Consider the following 21,049-nt stretch of genomic DNA (forward strand, 5'->3'; position numbering starts at 1 on the left):
TTCCCTTGTAATATTTCCAGCGTGCTCACAGTTACAGTGCTATAAATTCACTGCCTGCTTCTACAAAAACAAATGGATTTACAGCAGTGTATCAGAGCTGGTGCTAAAGCTGTGCACATGTGAAAATACATGGAACAAAAGTAGTTGTACAGCGCTGGTGACCTTCAAAGTACTACGACTCAGCAAGTAAAAAGCAAACTTACCTAGTTCCCGGTGTGCTCTCTGGAAGAGGACACATGCAGTCCTGAAAGCATCCCTGCGTGTGGCACGAGGCCAGGGCCCCGCCGAAGGGAAGGCAGGTGAGCGGCTTCTCGCTGTGATGGAGCACACAAGAAACTGTCTGACCATGGCAGTTTTCATTGCCTGCATAAACTACGCAGGAGCCTAGTCTCACTCAGAATTGGTGAGTAAATAATGTGCTCCCAAACTTGGTGTCAAAACTGGGTTGGTTAATGCATGAGCTGCCTCTGTTCCATTTGTTACTGCACAGTAAATTTCATGCTTAGCCAGAGGCTGGCAAAGTTAATTTATTCATTATCCTCAAACTTCGGGCAGTTATTATTCAAACTCCCCTAGTACATCTATTTAATAAGAAGAGAACAGAAAATTGATGGGATCAAAAATGTTAAAATCTTAATTAATGCTTTTAGCAAAGACTGATTGGGGGGGGGGTGTTGTGAGAATATTAATTTGTAGCAAGGAGAACCAGGGCTGCAAGAAATGGGAGAGTGCTCAAATACCAACACACACAGATACTGCTGGTGAATAACGAGTGCCCAGATGGTAAAACCTGCACCTACTGCCCTGGGGCTTCTGCTGTGTTGTCCTCCAGCAGCCTGGCAGTGCTGCAGGTCCCTGGGTGGCGAGGCAGAGCAGAGCAGGGCTGTGGGCACGATGGGGCTGGGGTTTGTTCACACAGGAACAGGTACAGTTATTCCATAGGAAAAGCAACTGGCCCTAAACCAAAGGGAAGGAGACGAAAGCCATGAGGGATGCTGCATCCCCCTCTCCCGCCCCAAAGCAGCGGCAGCCCGTCCTCCGGGCACGGCCCCATGGTTTGACAGGGATGGGGAAGAGCAGGGGTGGGGGTTGTTGCTGGTTTTTGGCACTGTTTCTAAAACCCAGCAATCTCTGCTGAGTACAGATGGGTGTTACTGAAAATGGAGCCAGTGGAGAAGAAATATCTATGGTTCAGCTCTGCAGCAATGACAATCCAGAGTTTAGCACTGAGCAAGATGGGGTTTTTAAGGATCCATGCTAGTGTCAATGAATGGATTGAATTTCCTGGTTTTCCTCTGATGGCTGCCACCCTTTTAATTACAGCAATTATGGACAGTCCAAGCAAATCACAGTTACATTAAGATTCGACTTGAACAGTGCTGCAGAGTTCGTTAATGGATTTCCCTATTTGTTGGCTATAGATGTGGCTTCCTGTTATTCTTAAAATGTTTCTTAAACCTCATCTGTAGTTTAATACAAATTAAATGACCATGGTCTTAGTAACTCAGAAATGCTTACAGTTAATTGAGGATTATACTTTTCCAGTAAGACATTTTTGAATGTACTCTGAGGAAGACAGGGAAGGGGCTGTGAAGGTATTTCATGCTTTTTTCTACTCCACTACCAGATCTGCCAAAAACTTTAATTCATCTCTATGTTATTACCCTTGAAACAGGAAGCTACAGGTAAGACTTCGGGCGTGCTATGCAGGATGAACAAACAGATGACCACACAAAATGGGTTCTCATTTTTCGATTTTCTTGTCATTTTCCTTGAAAATCTGAAGTTACTGATATTTTTTTTCCTAGAATAGGAATTCTTTATTACTAAATATTTTTCAGGCTTGTAAGTTACTCTAAAAACCCACTGAGTATCATGACTCATTTTGGGTTTAGGGTGATCTACATATATCTAGGCAGGTGATGATATTTAGGCTGTCAGTTGAAGTCAGCTGTTTTGGCAAAAATTAGTAGGATAGTTCTAATTTCAAAGTGGTGTGGGTTTTGTAATAGCTTTTAATGTCTCTTTGTTGTTTTTATTTAATAAAGTGCTTCTGTATTCATAGGCTATGGTAAACATGAGCTTTAGCTCTAATTTCCCATGGCAGAGTCTCTTTTTAATACATATGCTGTAATTTATTTACTTACTGTTTTGGACAGTTGTACTTCATTTTAGTGCTTCCAGAGTTGTCAGAGTTGATCCAAGTGACTGATACCTGTCAGTATGTCATTAATCAACTGTCTCTGCAGTTTTAGAAACACGTCATCAGCCCCATGAGGAGAGCTGCTGCCTGTTGGGGTGGGTGTGAGGAAGGCTGGTGTCTTTGACTTTGACACCTGCCTTGGTTTACCTCATCCTCCCCTCCCAAGAGCAGCACGGTGGGCTGCCATGACACAGATAGGAGCAGCCTGGCCAGCCATCAGTAAAGGGGCTGGTAACTCAATTTCCCTGTGGCACACATGTCCTCCCATAGCATCAGGCAGCCCTAAGCTGAGGGACAGTCTGTGCTCTGAGACACACACTCAGACCATCAGCCCTCGGGGCCCTCTGCAGCATCACTGACATGATGGTGAGGACTCTGTTCCTCCGCTTCCTGGGATCCCCTCAGAAGCACGGAAAGCAGGGTGCAGGGGCTGTAGCGCCACGCTCCCAGAACTGTGGCCAGTGCAGCTCTGGAATCCTCTTGCCCAGTGTCCTAGCACATGGCTCAGCCTCACACACTCTGCTCCGGCAGGACGGTGGGGACAAGGAGAAGCCAACCCATTGGTTCCTGAAGGGACCTTCACGTGCCTCAGGATTTAAAAGCCTACTTTCCCTAGTTAAGCTGATCTTGTGAGCGTCCGACAGGAATTAGGATGGTGTTGAAACACCCCACATTGTTCCACTGAACTAACATTGCTCTGAGCTCTGTAAAGCTGCAGTACCTTGTCAGGGTGCCTTGCCATGACTAAGCCAAGTGATGTGTGAGCCCAAGCACTTGCCTGGGAATGCTGATAAACCTTTGTACAAGGACATGGTGTGCACATCTAAACCCGGCTCAGGCCAAGGAATAACAGTACTGAGCAACAATCTAGACCAAACAATGTCTGTCAGTAATACCTGTTACCCCAAGGGGAATGCAGCACCCAATAAAGTGTGCAGGAGAAGCTAAAGGCAAGCAAATCAAATGAGGTTACTAAAACGTACAGTTTGATTAAGGAAACATCAGTTACTCTATGACTTTTACCAAATACCCTCATGTTTGTGATTCATTTTGGTAATGCAGTGCAAGGCAGTAAAAATACAACCATTCAGTGCTACAAATAATTATAATAGTGTAATCCATTTACAGAGTGCTTGGATATAATCTCAACTTTATAGTTTAGTGGTATGAAAGTGTCAAATTAGTTAAATGCACAGCAAGGTGCTACTTGCAATCCTAGTTAAAATGAACCTCAGCTTATAGTTAAGTCGTTGGTTGAGCGAATGACTTTGTATCCAAGTGAGCCAAACCCCACTGAAGTGGGCAGCCAGACTCCTCATATAGTGAAATATTGTAATAATTAGTAACATTGGCATTTCAGCCTCCAGAGAAGAGCAAAACCGTGTACAGGCCCATGCACTGATCCTGCTGTGGGTTTGCTGATGCGGCCGCCTTGCAGCATTTCAGCATGTAGGGAGTCAGAAGGAGGGCCTGCCGCACTGCCGCCAGCACTGGGGGCTCAAACCCAGGAAAACAGCAGTTAACACACACCCGGCACCTGCCAAAAGCTGAACTGTAACATGATTTAATAAACCCAGCTTGCCGCAGTGTCAAATGTGAGAAGCTGAACTTTCTGCAGCATTTTTCAAGAACATAAAATCTCTTTTATTAACCCAAGAGTTAATTATTTTAAGACCAGAGAGGTCTTACGCTACTTATGCCAAACTAAAGCATTTCACTAAAGCAAAGCATCTCAAATGCAAATGTGTGGAGCTTTGCTGGGTTCAGAAAGTGTTTGTCAACCTGGTCATAAATGTGCATGGAGAAGTCAGCCAGATTCAGGCGCATTACGTGGGTAACCTGGACCTTGCCACTGCTGGGTTTTGGAGCAGAACAGCACCAGAGAGAGCTCTGCTTGTGTCCGGGGCCCCAGAAATGGCACGGTCAGCCAGTTGCTGCTGGTATTTACAGGTCTTGGGAAGTTCGTTGTTTACAGCTGGGAATGTGACTGCAAATTGGTGAGGGAGGAGGAGAGGTGGGGAGGCAGCCACAGGGACACTTACCTGGATGCTGCACACCTTGCCTGTCATGGTGTCTCAGGAGAAGGAGACAAAGGTGCTGCCGTCATGCTGAAGCCATTTATTCTTATCGAAGCAACACTTCACATTCCCAAAACAGCGGATGGAGCTCAGGGAGACAGGTGAATAAGCAGGGGCAGCAGGAGTTGCCACGGCTTAAAGTTTCCCTCTGCTGTAAAACAAGCTTTTCTCAGTGGAGAAAAAGGGTATGTGTTTTTTCTTCTTCACCGAGTAAACAAAATAAGGTGTTTTCCCAAATAATGTCACTGATATAGATTTTCGCCATGCATCCTTAGCTAATTGGGGTGTGTGCATATGAGGTGCATAATTTGAGTGCTATCTAGCCTGAGGGTTTCAAGAAAAGCTTAACTCTGCCTGCAAACTGGAGCGGAGACCACTGATGTGACACCTGCCTATCAGCAGGCTGCAGGCAACGCGGGTGCGCTCTCTGATTGCAGCTTAACTTCTGCCCACAGTCCTGCCTGCTTGGTTCAGCACAGTTACTTGATGGCCAAAAAGGCATTAAAGAGTCACAATGTAGAGCTTATTTCAGGAGAAAATATTTCAACAGGCCAGGTGACTGTCATGCTTGCATTAAGAAAACCAGGACACAGCACACCAGATTTAGTTTAGCTACAGCAAAATAACTGCAGTAGTAGTGAAGCAATGCTGACCCCAGCTACTGGATGCTGACACCTGGCTTTTGCTGCATAAGAGAGATTAGGTTTCTCTGGTTTGTTTCCTCCCTGTCTCTTTACATATATTTCAAGTATATAGCATATATTTAGTATTCAGACGTTTAAGACAAACCTCGAACATTTTAGACAGAGAAGTGCCCTTCAAACCCAGCGCGAAATACATGAGCTCATGAGATAGCAACTGCAAGTGGAAACGAGCCCCTGCTGTGCAACTCCTCCACTTTGTTATATGTATTTTACAATGTATTTTCTGATTTTTCATGAGCCTGGTTTGTGTGACCCTGCCAGCATCTAAACTGGTTGTTGAAGTTTCTCTGGTTTTGTTTTATTATAAGTAATGTAATTTATGGGATGCTGAAAGTCTGCAAGTTGGTTGTACTTGACTGACATTGACAAAATGTCTGTGTGTACTTGACTGAGATTAAAATGGGTAGACTGCGTCTAGCTGTATCCTGCTATCAAAGCACAGGATTGGAAGACTTCCATTAAATTGTTATTTTCAGTTATCATTAGCTCCTAAATCAGTTAATATAATTTCTTTCCCATCATGAATGCACAGCATTGTAAGCCTAAATGCCATCTTTTCTACAGATCTATTTCCACAACCTGTTTAGTGAAATAATTAAAATGATTTACAAGGCTGACCCAGTATCTCAGTGGTTTAGTTAATCATGTTGCCATGCGGGAGGCTCAGCGAGTTTTAAACCTGCAGCTCCCAGCAGCAGCAGGACTCGGCATTGCTGCAGCACGTTCCATGCTGCGTCTGACGGTGCGCACGAAGCCAGCCTCGGAAACACCCCCTCCAGTGCTCAGGGGGAACAAGGGCTCCAGCTGGTTTGCTCCTTCAGCACCTCTGTTCAAAGCAGGAACACTTCTTGGTGCTACCAACCTGGAGCAGAACTTGAGCTGCAACCTACTGGTAACTATCTTCACTTGAACATCTTCAACTTGAACACCCTTGTTTTCTACCCCCAGAAGTGATCCCACGTTGTCTGTGAGGGTAGCAAAAGATGGGGACAACTGTGGAGCTTAGTATTTTTCCATGCAAGACAATGTTGGAAATTATTCTTGCTATCTTTTCCTGGTTATTTTAACTCATAAGAAGACGACAACTATAAACACAATCTCTGTTTAAAGGCCAGGGTTATGGAAAGGCTCTGTAGGATTCAGTAGTGTCAGAACAGAGATACACTAAGGCATGTCCCAAAGTCTCTTAGAATCTCTGGAAGTCCCTTCAGTGGTCTCAGAGGGCCACAGGTAATTCGTCAAGCAAAACATGATCTATCTCCCTAGCGCAGGAGCCTCTCTTGTAATGATACAGGCTCTCACAACTCCTCCATGTCTCACACAACTCTTGCAGGCAAACACATAGGGCTGGAACAGCCAGAACTTAAAAAATACTCCCAGGTTTCTTTCTAGCTCACCTCCTGGTCTTACACAATCAGGGAGCCCTCACAGCAGGGTCAGACAGATACTACGGCAGTGCCTGGGAGGAGACGTAGCAGCCAGTCCCTGTAGCAAGAGTGGGAAGAGCAAACAATATTTAAAGTACTATTATGAAAAGCTGCCAGTAATGCTCTTTTCTCATGAAAAATGTGCATTTTGACAGCTGCAGTCTAGAACAAAAGGTATTGAGCTGACTTCTGTGGGATGAGGGCAATGGCTGCAAAGAAGGAGCGTGCAGCCAGGGTCAGCCCCACCAGCCCCACAGGGAGGACAGCCCTGGGGACACAGGGTGGGCAGGGAGGTCACAGACCTCCATTCACAGGAAGGACAGAGCCCATCGCTCTAAAATCCATCAGCATCTGAGACACTATTTGTAATGTCTCCACTTAAAGCCCCTCAGCAAGGCTTGACCTTGCTTTCAGCATCTGCTGCATTTTTTATAGTTCTATTCTTTCGCATAATTATACAAAGAAAAGAAAAACATCCTATAAAAACTTAAACATTTGCAGACAGTTGTTGGACGCACTTTGCAGCAGATGTTATTATCTTCTTTCCCTGACCCTAACCCACCACCATTTCTACTTTGATTCAAATGGGCCTGTAATTTCACAATATGAATTCAACTGGAACTACTCTTTCTTAAGTGAACTTTACCGGGGCACCGACTGCTCCAGGCTCTGAAAAGAAACACGTCATGTTTGTGAGTGTTCCAAGGCATGGGTCTGAAATTCAAAAAGAAGTGTTGGTAAATGGGCTGTAATCACACTGAAGGGCAAGCAAGTATTCCTCCTCTAAGGCAGGAGACAATAAAGGGAAATCTGCTTTGCTTCTGCTGCCTCAATACCGATAATTTACAGATCAGAAGACTTGTTTAGAAAGAAGCCTGCTGTGCTGCAGTGTGTGTTTCAGAGCTGAAATACCTATAGTCATGCCCTTAATGCCACACCTGAGGTGTAAACCGGGGCCTTACCTCTACAAGCACCATGCACCCAGCAGGAGCTTGTGCTGCCCGCAGCAGCGGGCCTCTGTGGAGGCACACACCAACAGCAAGCCCTGGCAACCGCAGAGTCACCATGGTGCAGAGTGTGCCGTGTTAACAGCATCCATCCTCCAACACAGGCAGCTGTGTGCACAAGAGCTTGATGGCTGTGACCCATATGACTGAAACTGGACACAAGGGTCAAAAATGAATTCAGAGAGGGACCGTAACACACACTGCTCGTGCGCACAGCGGGGTCACAGTCCCCTCACCGCCTTCCGCATCAAGCAAACATCTCCCCCACTTTGGTGTCTGCCTGACCTCAGAATCAGTTTTCTGCCAGAACATGACAGCCACAAACCAGGAGCGAGGCAGCTCTGTCAGCAGTAGGTGCCACATCACTGACAGGGTCCTGAGCAGAGACTTGCTCATTGTCCCAGCCCAGATGACACATGAGGTTCTGTTAGTGGTTCCATGCCAAATGCTCCTTTGCTGCACCTCCCCTGTGCACCCACCAAAGCCCCTTTGAGTTTACTGCAGTCTCAAATAACCACGCTAGGTGCTACCCACCACTGCAGCACTCCTAATTTCACACTCACGTGACTTTTAGAAATCCCTTTAACCCACATCAACACCAAGCGACTCACACTATTTGCTAACTAGGGCTCTGTACTGAGCTGTGGCAGAGCAGAGGATCCCCCGGCAGCTGCCTGCAAATGTGGTTCAGGCCAGTTTTAAATCTGTGATCAGTTAATTCTCCTTAGAGGATCTGCTTAAACATTTTCTCTCTCTCCCATTCTCACCCACTGTTCAGTGTTTAAGAAGGTGCTTAATAATCTCCACCACTTGAACCCATCACTGGCAGGATGAAAGCTCCTCCTCCTCCCTCCCCTGCTATTTTGTCCCATTGCAAAATATATAAATTAATCTCATGCTAAAATTAACATATATTGCTGAGGCAAATGAATTGGCATCTCCATGTATATTTATTAGCTTCCAGCATTTCCTGAGAGGGGCTTTCATTTAATTACCAGCCTGACAGGCTAGCTCACTCCAGAACTGCAGCCACATTTATTACTTTTATCTCCTTGGACACCTGCCTCTCTGCGGTTTATCAGATTCCACTGGAGATGGATAAAATATTTTCTATTGCACCAGGTTATTGTTTCTTTAAAAGGCACTTACTAGACCACTGACCTCAAACAGGGTTTTTCTCGTTGGCTTTGGATGGGATGGGCTTTTTTTCCCAATTATCAAAGCAATGCAGCAGCATTAACCCTGTCACTGCCCCACCACACATTGGAGCTCAGAACAAAATGCAGCATGGATGGGGAGCTGAAAGCCTGACCACCCTGCACAGAAAGACCTTGCCTAGAGTGGGAGCCAAAAAACCCCTCCAGTGCTGGGACTTTTTTTGTCCTGCCATGTATGAAAACATCAAGTGGCAAAGCCGAGACTTCCGAGCACACGACTCAGTGCCCCCCACTGCAGTCCAGCCAAAGGGATCTGCCTGAATTCCTCGTGATGGGTTGGGCCACACTTTACATGACACTGATGCCTCTATAACTGGTTGATAAAAAACTAATGTAGACACAATTATAAAAAATGCTGCCTACATGCGTTATGAGCATAGTCACAGCCAGTGTTACGGGCTCTAAGTAACCTGAGTGACTAGGCAGGGTAAAGCAGCTCTTAGCTCTGCAGGACACTGCTAGTTACATGTAAACTGTAGCCATGGGGCTCCTTCAGCCCAGCTTCAACAGACTAAGAGTTTCTGCTTGTTTTCCTCTGGGTTGCACTACCTGAATTTGTGGAGACACACATTCGAACCAGTGATGCCTTTGAGAAAAGAATGCCTTTGAGAAAGATGACTCATTACAGAGGAATAATGAGAAAGTGTATTTGTTTAATTAATGAACCTTTTCAACTTTCTCAGGATTTCACCCCAGTTCCTAACTCCAGGCATGTTTGGCACGAAGCACCGGCTGGCTGCGAGCTGTGCAGGCGGCAGCAGAGCTGCAGACGCTGCTCCTCCATGAGTGAGAGCCCCTGAGCCAGAGTGTGCTGTGTCCCAGCTCTTCAGGACCTGCTGGGAATGGAGCAAAAGATGCTGTAGTGAAACATAAGCTACTTTAACATAAGCCTTGTGCAAAACGTGCCTCTTCCCTCCTGTCACCTCAGTCCTAGCCAGCACTGCTTCGTCTCCCCCCAAGGCAGAGATACACACAGCATGTGCAAACCCCTTGTTTATATTGAGATATGTTGATGTCTAACATAATTGGGTTTTGAGCCCAAAAGCTCTTCATTTGTATTATTTTTAAATGTTAATGAAATTATGTTAATTGTATGTAGTTTAACCAAAACCAAATGAAATACATTCTACTGGTCGGTCTGCTATAACTCTAGTGACTATTATTACTTTATAATTTATCATTTTTAATACTGATTTTGCATCATACATGACTACCACATGAGAGCCAATGCTAATTTTGTTTTAAAATAAAATATTCAACAAGATCTAAATGCGACTCAAAGCACAGCAACAGTAATGGCTGTGAGACAGACTGATGGAATAATACATGAGTGCAGAACACTGCTATTAATTAGCAAATACAAGCTGTTCAGGAGAGCAGCAGTGGCTGTCGCCCTGAGGTGGGTTTGGATCATACGTGATCTCGGCATGCCAGGGAACCAAATGTCTGTGCCAAAGCCTGAGCTTATGGACTCCCCATTACTGTTTTGGGGATCAAGTGGTGCTTTTTCAGTTTTGCTCTGCACGGCAAGGCTGGGCAGCTCTAGCTTGCAGCAATCTCCAGGTATTCCAGGGTCCTTCCTATTTTTAATATTTTAAGAAGGATATAGCTTCTTATTTTGATGTAAGACTATGCTGCTATTTAGAAGAGTGGCCTCCTGAACTGGTGGGGAAATTCAATTCTTTCAAAATCCTCTTTCCACTGATAATTGTACTGTGATGCAGAAGAGGTTGGGGGTTGGAGGAACTGGACACCTGTATGCGAAAAAAGCTACAAACAAGCAAATTTCTTCCAAAACAGGAAACCATTTTAAAGCTTTTTTTTTTTTTTTCATTTTAGACTTGAAGCAGGTAGAAATAGGCACAGAGGACACATGCAGGAAGGAGGCTGTGGCTCCGACCCCAGTCTCGGGCTGCCCTCTAGTGAAATCAGCTTCCGCAACAGGTCCTGCAGCCAGTCTCCCAAAACAGCTCCCTTATTTCTTTGGTTTTCCTTTTAAACCCCAGCTTTTAAATCCTTGACATTTTCTGGAAACATTTTGGGATTATTATTTGCCTTCTGATTCCTGTGCCACTAGGATATACTTGGACTGTGTTTTCGGGCAGTTTCTGTTTTCTTCACACACAGAAAAGCCAATCTCTAATTTACCCTGAGGTGGTACCTGCAATCTGAGGTAACAGGAGCCAGGGCACTAAGGAAAAAAATGAACCTTACGATGGAAAGAGTAGTTCATCAGCTGAGGAGGAAGACAACACACAGGATGGACACCTGGGGACACCCATCTCATCCCAACCCATGAGTTATAAATGAGCTGAAAAAGCAGAAAAACTTACAGAAAAATAAACAGAAAAGAGTGGGTTGAGGAAAATAAGGTACATCAAAAGATGACACTCATTAACCAACAACAGCCATCTAAAAGCTGTCAGCCAAGCCCATAATGCAAGAGTTTGGGCTTCCACACACAGAACTTGCAAAGTTCCCTCCAGCAAACCCACACTGACATGAAAATTCAGGCTATTAATATCAAATACTCCATCTACCCGCCTTGCTGAACGGCAACTCTGCCCAACCCAACCACCCCCAGACATGACCCTTTCCTAGCCCGGTTTCTGCAGGGAGCCGCGAGCCCCGGATCCCCGGCAGCGCACAGCGCGTGGCACGCCAGCACCGCCCTGGCACTGCGCAGCGGAGCCAGGGGGAACCCGGGTGTGCAGGCTACCGGGAGCCACAGGGCCCGGGAAACGCGGGCATGGAGCACCCAGGCCAAAAGGAGATGTCAGCAGAGGGAGGAAAAGGCAAAAGGGATGGCAAGAGTGGATGGATGGCCATGGGACCTACACAGGCTGGCTGCATGTGGGAAAGGGGCTTGCAGTTGTATTAGCAGCTGGGTATTTGGATAGAGGGAATCAGTTCAGAGAGGTTTAAATGGAAATTACTTTCACCAGTATAGATATCTCTAGGGACCATATTTAGCTGCTAATACAATGTGGCCAAGAGGAATAAACTATATTGATTTTGAGAGCTCACATGCTGAGACAGTCCTTCTTGATAAGCATGGTATTTTTTTCTTGTACCAATGACAATCAGCAAAGGTTAACAGTGATTATAGCCCCCATCACTTTTTACACACGTCAGGTCACTTCTCGTACTTCTGCTCATCTCTCTTCAGTCCATAATGACTCTTGTGAAAAAAAAAACACTGGTCTTCTATTCTTGTGTCACACAAATATCCTTAATTGTGTTATTATCTTTAATTCTCTCTGCTCAGTCTTGCGTTTTAGCTCTCTGCGACTGCCGACATAAAGCTCTTGCTGTAACTGCTCCCACAGGGGCGCGCACAGGGTGTTCTCCCCATCACGGTCATTCAGCAGAACCTCAGTGCAGCAACACAGCCCCCTAGTGCTCACGGTCAGACCGCTCAGTGCTGGGCTCGTGCCCGGTTTGGGGTTTCAGATTGTTTTTAGAAAGCAATAAATAAAGTCGTACATAGATTTAATAGAATAAGAAATGCCAGTGTTGGCACCTATAACTTGGTATTAATAATATATATTAGGGATTTACATCACTATAAACCTATTCCAGGGTGATTTACTTGAAGTAAAAAACTTCAGAAGTCTCAGGCACTAAGACATGCAGAGCAGGTGATGCTGCACATTTGGAAACATGCATTATAATTATTTTGTTTTAATATTTCCACTTCGTTGTATATTCACATTTTACCCATCTCTCCTTATTTCTGAGACTTCTTCTTCTTATCTACAAACTATCTTTGCCTCAGTTTCTTCACCAATTGTTTTTCAGGTTTATTTAATGAGAGTCTCAACTCCTGACGCGGAGCCTTCTTGCTGGGACACACATTAAACACTCACTTCACTCCCTCAGACATTATATCTGAAGATAAATTGGGAAATGAAGATGTAGAGCTGTTGGAAGAGACTGGTTTCCCAAGGCACTAGTTCAGCTCGGATCGTTGGATTTACAACACCAGCACCACCAACACTGATTTGACTATTAATCCCTGAAGTGCCCTAGGAATTGTGGCATAAATCCAGTGAAGGAGCACTCATACGGCCCTAAAGACTCATAGCACTTATCCTGGTACTCCATTCATGAAAATTGATCTTTTTTCAGTAGCAATGACAACTCAAGGAGCCCACGCTTTGTAAAACCAAGAGATCTGCTTGCTGTGGCATATACTTAACTGCCAGGAGATCTGTGATACAAACCAACTGGTGCTCACACTTAACACTCTGCAGAGACCGGCCCTTTGTTTACACACATGCAGAGATTCACAATTTCATTCCCTGTAAGGGATCACTTTAGTGCCTTTCTGCTTCACAGCAGCACTAAAAAACCCACCATGTTTCCTACACCCTGCCTGAGTAACTTGCTTCCTAAGTACTCTTTACCAAGCAGCGTTTAATTACGTGCTAAGCCAATATGCCTCCATGACAGGAATACAAACCTCTTCTGTATTTGGGGAACCATCATGTATGAGCAGGTCGCAGCATGGGTTGGGACTACGCTGGCAAGGAAAAGGAATGGGCTGCTCTGGTTTCAAGGCACCTCTGTGTTGTACAGTGAGCAAGACTTTGCCCTATCCCAGGAGGAAAGGGGCAGTGAGATACCAGAGGTTGTAAACTCCACAGCCAGCAGCATCTCCCTGATTTTTTGACCTTTGTTGCTAGAAACATGAGGACAGATTTTAAAGATACGAATCAATACTCAGACAACAGACTTGTCTACTCCAACTGTACACGACCCTATTGAAGTCATGTGTGACTAAAGAAAATGAGGTGGCCTGCGTTACAAAAGGTATGACTGACAAGACTTTTAACTGAAGTAACTGAAATATCTGATGCTCAACTTACTCTCCCAAGTCAGAGAATTTTTAGTATAAAAGAGATTAACTGTAGCCACATTTCAGTTTGTAAGACTATCTCTTTGATGGCTAAAAAATAATGCTAATTTTGCATTACAAACTCTACTGAAATAAACCTGTGACTTGAATAGTAACATGACTGTTCAGACATGCAACAAAAATTAAAGGTATTGAAGGTATCAAATTGTCCCCATCTAGCTTAATCTAAACGGCTAATCCAACAACCTACACCGGCCACAGTTTACCCCTTTGTAGAACCTCATGGTTATGATAAGCAATGTCACTTCCCTGTTTTACATTTGGATTTTGGTCTTAGTGATGGCTTCCCTCTAAACCTGAGCCCAGCACATCTTGAGATTTATGAGGGACACCGAGCTCCTGGGGATCCCACTGCCAGCCATGTTAGGCAACAACCCCAAAACACGGGTGCTTGCAGGGGGGCTCCTCTTCCCGGGACACCTTAAGCAGAGAAGCATCTGAAATTTGAGGTTAAGGCTGGGATTTACTACCCGAACCAGCAGTGGAGATGGTACCAAGACGGTATTTCTTTTGATATTCCGTGTACTACAAACTCTCTATAAAAGGTTTTTAGCAAGCAGAATCCAACAATTTCCTCCCCCGCCCCCTCCCTCCCCCCTTTTTTGACTCCTGTTTGCTGACAAAGTTTTGAGATCCTTTCCCGTTTGTCCCACACGACGGTCACACAGACACTAGGCAAGGCCCACGGAGCGTGCTGGGCTCCCCGTACCCACGGCCTCCTGCAGCGCCCGCACAGCTCGCGGCGGGAGCCAAGGCTGGAGCGTCGGACACCTGGCTGGGGTGCGCTGGGAGGGGGGTTCGGTCGTTCTGCCCCCGAGCTCAGCCGGTGCCAGCAGTGCCCGGGGCGGGCAGCGCCCCCCCCACGGGCCCGCTGCGGGCCCTGCCGGCAGGACCCTTCAGCGCACACGGCGCGCGCACAGCGTGCCCGCTGCTCCCGGCGCGCCCCCGCCCGCACCGGCACTGCCGCGGGCGCCGCCCGCCGGCCGGCCCCGCCAGCTGGCTCTCTGCGCAGCCGTGCGTCGTCTTCGCTGTCGTCACCACACGCGACAGAAGCGCCGGCCGCCGCCGCGATGGAAGGTGAGCGCCGGTGGGGAGCGGGACCGGGGTGCGGAGAGGGGAGCGGGACCGGAGCGGGGAGCGGGACCGGAGTGCGGAGAGGGGAGCCGGACCGGGGTGCGGAGAGGGGAGCCGGACCGGGGTGCGGAGAGGGGAGCGGCGCCGCGCCTGACGCGCTGTCCCGCTGCGCTTGCAGTGGAGCTGTACCGCCGCCTGTCGCCCGAGGAGACCGGGGAGCTGCGCCTCCAGGTACCGCCGGCCGCCCGCGGAGCCCCGGCCCGGCAGGACGCCCGGCGGGGTGTCCGGGAGCGACGCGGGTTGCTGCGGGCGTTGCGGGGCGGGCTCTGCTCTTCTCGCACGCAGCCGTATAAAAACCCTGCTGGGAACCGAAGGTACCGGTTGTCCCCGCGGGCCGGGGCGCCGGCAGCGGTTTCTGCCGTACGCCCCGCTTGGCTTTAGCGTTCGGACGTGCCGCTTCGAACGAAACGCAAAGCCCGGCATTTCCTCGCCCCCAGACGCGTTAGTGACACCGGCGTGGGGAAACGCGCCTGGTGCGAGCTGGCGTGCAGGAGGGTGCAGCATGTGAGCGTTCTCCGGTAACTGTTACTGTGTGGAACTCCAATTCCTGGGGTGGTTTTGTCACTGTGATAAAACTGGTGAGCAGCAAGTTAGTAATTCAATTAACATTTCGTATTTTAAAGTATGTTTTAAAATATCTTTAGCCTCAGGGCTCACAAGAGGCCACAGCATTTGTAAATGCCTTCCTGAAGCTTAGCATGCCAAAAAAGAAAGATAAAGCTATTCAGGACATGCTGACTCGGAAGGCTGTGGTTCTTGAGCATTATGCCAAGAAAAAGACCAAGCAAAAGAGGAAGAAAACCAAAGGTTTTACTGCCAAGCAGAGGCGAGAAATGCGTCTTTTTGAAATTGAACCCAAGCAGCAAAGGTAAGAGCTTAAATATTTTCTCTGTGTAGTAGAAGTACATCAGAAGTTTGTAAAAGCAGCAGCACACACAAGTGGGTACTAGCCCTTCAGTATGTACAATCAGTGTGATTTCACCCTGAGAACACAGCTCTCCTGTCTGTGCAGCTGGTAAATTCAATTCTCCACCTGGTCTCTCTCCTTTTATGTACCCAACTGTAACGAGATCAGACCCAAATACAATTACCCCTGATTTCAGATTTTCATTAGACTTTCATCAGATTTTCATGTGACCAGAGAGCCAAAACTCTGCAATCAGGTTCCTCAAACCACTGACTAAACCCCGGCTGTTGTTAATAACAAGTGTGGAAAGAACTGAGTAGAAATCCCCTCAAACCTTAGATACAGCCTGATCCTCTAAAACACATCACTCTTTTGTGTTGACAGCAAGGAGCATGCTTTGTGCTTTTTTATAAAGCAACCCTGTTGTTTGGAGCAGGTTATGAAAGCAGATTACAAAACTTACAAATGGTAGTCTTAAATCTGTTGTAAATATGGATTATTTCAGTAATAAGCCAAGAGAGGTTTTGATCATTAAGTTCTTGTGTAATACTTTTTGTCTCTTTTACTGCAGGTATGCCATCTTTCTACCACTACATCAACTCTGGAAACAGTACATCAAAGACCTGTGCCATGGCCTTAGACCTGAATCGTAAGTTGAGGTATTTTAAAATGTGTGGGTCTGAGTTAGTAGGTATTTCCAGGTTTACTGAGCTACTGCTTGAAACATCACAGGTACTTGATAAGGACACGTACTATTTCTGTAAGGTTTACAAAATGTGACCGTTGACTACTGAAATCGCGCTCAAAGCTAACTTTCCATACAACTTTCTTTCCCTCTCCTCTGATCGCACCCTCTTCTTCCAGGCAACCACATATTGTGCAGGGCAAACTGCTCAAAGCTGATCTCCATGGAGCAATCATTACAGGTATTCCATTTGGTCTCTTTTACAAAATTGTCTGGAGTTGAGTAGGACAGTCCTGTGTTTCAGATGCTTATTTTTAAATTCATTTAGTGTCATTTACTCTAGAATCACATAGTTGAAATCCCCTGTGGATGGATTCTTTCGCTACTTAGCAATGCTTATTACTTTTCAACTGCTCTTGAAAACCATGTCGTTAGTTGGAAACATTAACTACAAATTTTACTAGTGATTACAGTAAAATTGCATTATTTCAGAATACTGTTAACCAGTTTTTAAAATCACGAGGTAGAAGAGCAAATAAACTCTCTGCATCTGAAACTTTCTAATATCTACATACTTCTGTTCTTTCAGTCACAAAATCAAAATGCCCCTCTTATGTGGGGATAACAGGAATTGTTCTACAGGAATTTAAACGTGTCTTCAAAATTATCACCAAAGAGGACAAATTAAAAGGTACATAAGAATTTTTTTCAGTGCTTTTCGCAATTTGAATAATCAGAACTTTTTTAAACCCACTATTCATCTCACACCTCTGAGTACATTGTTTTATATCAGTGTGTTTAGCTCTTTCCATAGAGTGACAGAGGTCAATGTCTTTGACCACGTAACAACCCAACAGCTTACAAAAGAAGTATCTCAGAAATGAGCAGTTCTTAAAAAGGCATTTCCAGTGAACCCAACATGGTCATGCAATGGCTCATTCATCTGATTCACATTAGATATTCTTTGCAACACTGCACGCTCCTGAAAGAGGACTAACTTTAGTAATTCCAGTTTAAAACTTAGAGCGTTTGGTTATTTTTAATTTTCTTGCTAAAGCAGGAACTCCTTGAAATGGGCAAACCTCAAGTCTACATGTGAATAATATCCCTGGGTACCTCTGTATATTTTCATAGCAGGGATTTACATTAGTCTACTCTTGTTAATTTCTTTCCTTTTACCTTTCAGTTGTTCCCAAACTTAACAACGTATTTAGTTTTGAGATTGATGGATTCATTTCCTACATCTACGGAAACAAGTTCCAGCTTAGAGCAAGTGAGCGATCTGCAAAAAAATTCAAGTCCAGAGGATCTATTGACCTCTGACTTCATGGAAAATCAGAAGTATTACTAGAAAGGTCTGCTGGTTTTCTGCAGTTTAAAGACCAGGTTTTCTGGCAGATTGAAAATGGAATAGCTATGTGAAGTATTTCTAAAGCATTTCTTCTTAATGAAGAATGACTAGCGTTGGTTGTCTTTAAAGCAGTCTCGCAGACTGTTGGAATTTTTATGTTTTGTTATTTGTATATAACGTTCTGATTTTTATTAAACTTTTTTGATTAGATTCGATTACCTGACTTACATTTCAATTTATAATCATAAATTAGCAAAATGAAAATCATATCTTTTAACTGATGTTATTGTCGCTTTCTGTGTAAATCAGACTTTATCTACCTGTTAAATACTTACAATGAGACTGCAGGTAGTGACAGCTCTCATAGTCATTGCTCCTGGGCCATCTTTAACATATTTGCCTGGTATAAGCATGTGCAAGTAGGTTGTTTCAACTGATAGGTTTCACCTTGAATTTCTCCTTCCTTGTGGTTAATATTGCTACAGATAATATGTATAGGAGTGAAAATACAAACAAGCATACAGAGACATGTTTTCTAAGTAATAAAAAGTTCTGGTTACCTTATTATTCCTGCTGCAGTCACTGACAGTTTCCCACTGAAGACCACTGGATGGCTAATTCCCAGCTCCTGCTATTTATGCTCCTCCCTCAGCACACACTACAATTTCCCTAATTCATCTCCCTTTGCTTCCACAAAGGGAGGCCTTACCTTAAGTGATCAAAGTACAAGGCTTCAGCAGTGCACAAGGTCTCCTTTTGGGCAACAGCCCCACCTTCTTCAGCCTACACACCACGTGAGGCTGGAGCAGCATCTGCAGGATAGAAGGTCCCCAACAGCCAGCAGCAGCTATATCAGACCAGTCTTCTGCACCACCACAGATGAGGCAAATGCCTAGCTGGCCTCTTGGAACACCCAAACTCCAAACAAGCTCTCTTGAGATGGAAAAAAACTTCAGTACCTTGAAAGACTAACCCGTATCAGCTGCGCCTCCTGCCCCAGCTCTGCTGCCTTCCTACACCCAGTGTGAGCTCCTTAGCATGCGGAGCCTCCCTGAGTAAAGCACATTACAGGACAAATGCTCACCCTCATTCACCCCGTGAGACAAAAACTGGATTCACAGAGCTTACAACATTCACCAGACCATGGTCCTACATACTGTGTCAAATTATTTGTTGACAACGGACAATTCCGTGGAATTTCACAGAGGTTTGACCCATCTTTATCTCACGCTTTCCTTCCTTAATTGTGTCATTCCTACGGTAACTAACTCCAATTCTGAGTCACCCTTCCCCACAGCCTGTGATGAAAATGTACGCTTCTGGTAAGGCAGAAACCTCCCTCTGTGTACGGATTCAATTAAATTACAAGCAGATGTGAAAAATGGAGGATCAAGCATCCACTGCTGCTGAGAGGAGCAGTTACCCCTGGCAAACACAGACCTGGGCTGCAGAACACAGAACCTGGCGCTCCACCTGCAGACAGGTTTTGACACCCAGCCCTGCACACTGCCTGGTGGACAGGGATTATGAAGAACTACAGAGAACCCAGCAACATTAATACTGAATTAAAAGCTCTTCATGTTAGGAGAGCTCTCTGCTGCTTTCTATTATTGTTTTAGATAAGGTACAGTACCTTATAACCATTGAGGGGAAAAAAAAAAAATAAAAAATACAAATTGTCTATATTAATGTAACTGAGCTTTGAACCAGGATGCTGAGGGAAAAGGCGTAACCTAAACTTTACCATCCTCAGGCTGCTCCCCACCCTGTTTTCAGGCTATTACCTTTTTTCATTCATTAGGAACTATTCCCACAGCACCTAATTACTGCCGAACAACACGGATTTAAAACATGTTATTTTCATAGACTTTCAGGCACTGAACAGTCTTCTAAATAACCATCACCTTGTACAGGCAACTGAACAGCATGTTAGAGATTTGCAGTACAGGCCTGTTAATAGAAATCTCTTCTGGTGTATTAGTTAATAAATTCAGTCTTATTTCTTTCAGCTCTCAGAATGAGCTCCTAGCCTCATGATGAATGTGCATGCTTTTGAGACACTAATCTTAAAATATACAAAAATATATAATAATATAGATAGAACAATAACTATAATATTCATAGAATAGTTTCTGGGAAGTATGATATTACCAGAAATGCGAAAGGACTTCAGTTTGACCTCACACATTTTAAAACAATATCCAAAATGGAATATAAATGCTGAAGTCCTCATATGCTTGTTAAAGGCAGAAGTTAAAATTTCAAAACCAAAACCTCAAGCATGACTGCACCCACTGGTCTATCAGCCATGTGGCTCCAGAGCCCCAGGATTGGGACAGAAGGTTTAGGAAAACATGCTGCTTGTGTATCTGAGTCCAACTGCCAAGACAGACCTCTAACTACCAGCTCCTTGGCCATCCTCCAGTGTACACACAGTATCTGCCCCAAAACAGACTCAACAGCACTCTTACTGTGGGAAGGGAGGAAAAATAGGTTTATGCACTTCTTGTAAATGTTAAAATAACCCCATAAATCTAAATGATTTCTCTGTGTGTGCAAAATTGTCTGCAACACTCTGCCATGCATATTCTTCCTCTAAAGGATTATTTCAGAATTACAGGCTCAGAAATGTTCAGCTGAATAGTTAGTTCTTGAGTGGCTGAGGCGCTCACTCAAGAATTTAAATGATGTAATAGCTATTGAACACCCCATTATATGGCTGCCTAATTAACGTGAATGATAGTTATGTCTCACTCACAGAGGATTATTTTACACAGAGGAAAATCTACTCATTGCCACAGTAGCCATTTCAATAGTTTTTACAGAAGCAGTTGCATTATGGCTTCATTGAGTAGAAGATAAGTAGCCATCCCAAATAATGAAGATTGGAGGTTTAATAGTCCCAATAAAGAATCCTGCAGGTTTTTCATTTCAAAAATTTGAGTTTCATTGCAAATGGATGATAATGAGAGGGAAAAGAGCACTGGCACATGGAATCCTTCCGCAGCCCAGGCTCCTGGGGAACTTTCATTTCTTTTGTGCAGAAATATAGAAGAATAAGGACAGGAAAAAAAAAAAAAAAAGAAAATCTTTACTTTCCAAGCTCCAAGCCTCTCCCTCTGGCCACATTTCAGTGGATAAGGACATACTGGACTGTACCTATTACTCTCAGAAGGCTGACACTACTGGAACAGCTGCATACAGCTAATCAGATATACACAAATACTCTAAAATATTGTGAAGAGCCCAGCTCAGACCCATTTGTGTGATGATATGCAGACATAAGCCAGCCTTGCAAACTTGTCTCACAGTTGTAGCCTATTACAGCAACTCTTCTTTGTGAGGCAATAGTCAAGGGACTTGACTATTTCTGTTATAAGGCCCTATGTCCAAGGTGTATATCAGAGATTTTAAC

General features: G+C 44.9%; 1 protein-coding gene and 1 long non-coding RNA gene across 7 annotated transcripts in view; one reads left to right on the forward strand and one right to left on the reverse strand.

Moving 5' to 3' along the window:
- LOC115600594 overlaps positions 1-21,049 on the reverse strand; it is a 28,139-nt gene that overhangs the window by 2,666 nt on the left and 4,424 nt on the right. The window contains exons 1-2 of one of the 4 annotated variants that reach the window (XR_003989063.1): positions 4,246-4,425; positions 204-314 (exon numbers count right to left, since the gene is read on the reverse strand). The exons of 2 other annotated variants lie outside the window; for them this stretch is intronic. This is a non-coding gene — a long non-coding RNA (uncharacterized LOC115600594). Of the gene's footprint in view, positions 1-203; positions 1,795-4,245; positions 4,426-21,049 lie in introns of those variants that run through there. One more of the 4 variants, XR_003989061.1, reaches the window with a different exon arrangement.
- On the forward strand, positions 14,587-19,652 carry POP4 (POP4 homolog, ribonuclease P/MRP subunit). 3 transcript variants are annotated; one of them, XM_030469743.1, is made up of 7 exons: positions 14,597-14,634; positions 14,810-14,862; positions 15,336-15,559; positions 16,170-16,247; positions 16,463-16,524; positions 16,873-16,974; positions 17,470-19,652. In XM_030469743.1, exons 1-7 carry the CDS (start codon positions 14,628-14,630, stop codon positions 17,604-17,606), a joined length of 663 nt encoding a protein of 220 aa, XP_030325603.1. In that variant the 5' UTR covers positions 14,597-14,627; the 3' UTR covers positions 17,607-19,652. The 3 variants fall into 3 exon arrangements, with proteins under 3 accessions (XP_030325604.1, XP_030325603.1, XP_030325602.1); XM_030469742.1 differs by having other exon boundaries at positions 14,613-14,656; positions 14,775-14,862; XM_030469744.1 differs by lacking the exon at positions 14,810-14,862 and having other exon boundaries at positions 14,587-14,634.

Source organism: Strigops habroptila, chromosome Z (genome assembly GCF_004027225.2).
Source record: "Strigops habroptila isolate Jane chromosome Z, bStrHab1.2.pri, whole genome shotgun sequence".
NCBI classification, from domain to species: domain Eukaryota; kingdom Metazoa; phylum Chordata; class Aves; order Psittaciformes; family Psittacidae; genus Strigops; species Strigops habroptila.

Bases quoted from the DNA above. Each gene is read 5' to 3' on its own strand.
- POP4 (XM_030469742.1), top strand. From the start codon at position 14,628: ATGGAAGGTGAGCGCCGGTGGGGAGCGGG. The intron at 15,560-16,169 runs GTAAGAGCTTAA...CTTTTACTGCAG, and splicing joins ATTGAACCCAAGCAGCAAAG to GTATGCCATCTTTCTACCAC. The intron at 16,975-17,469 runs GTACATAAGAAT...TTTACCTTTCAG, and splicing joins CAAAGAGGACAAATTAAAAG to TTGTTCCCAAACTTAACAAC.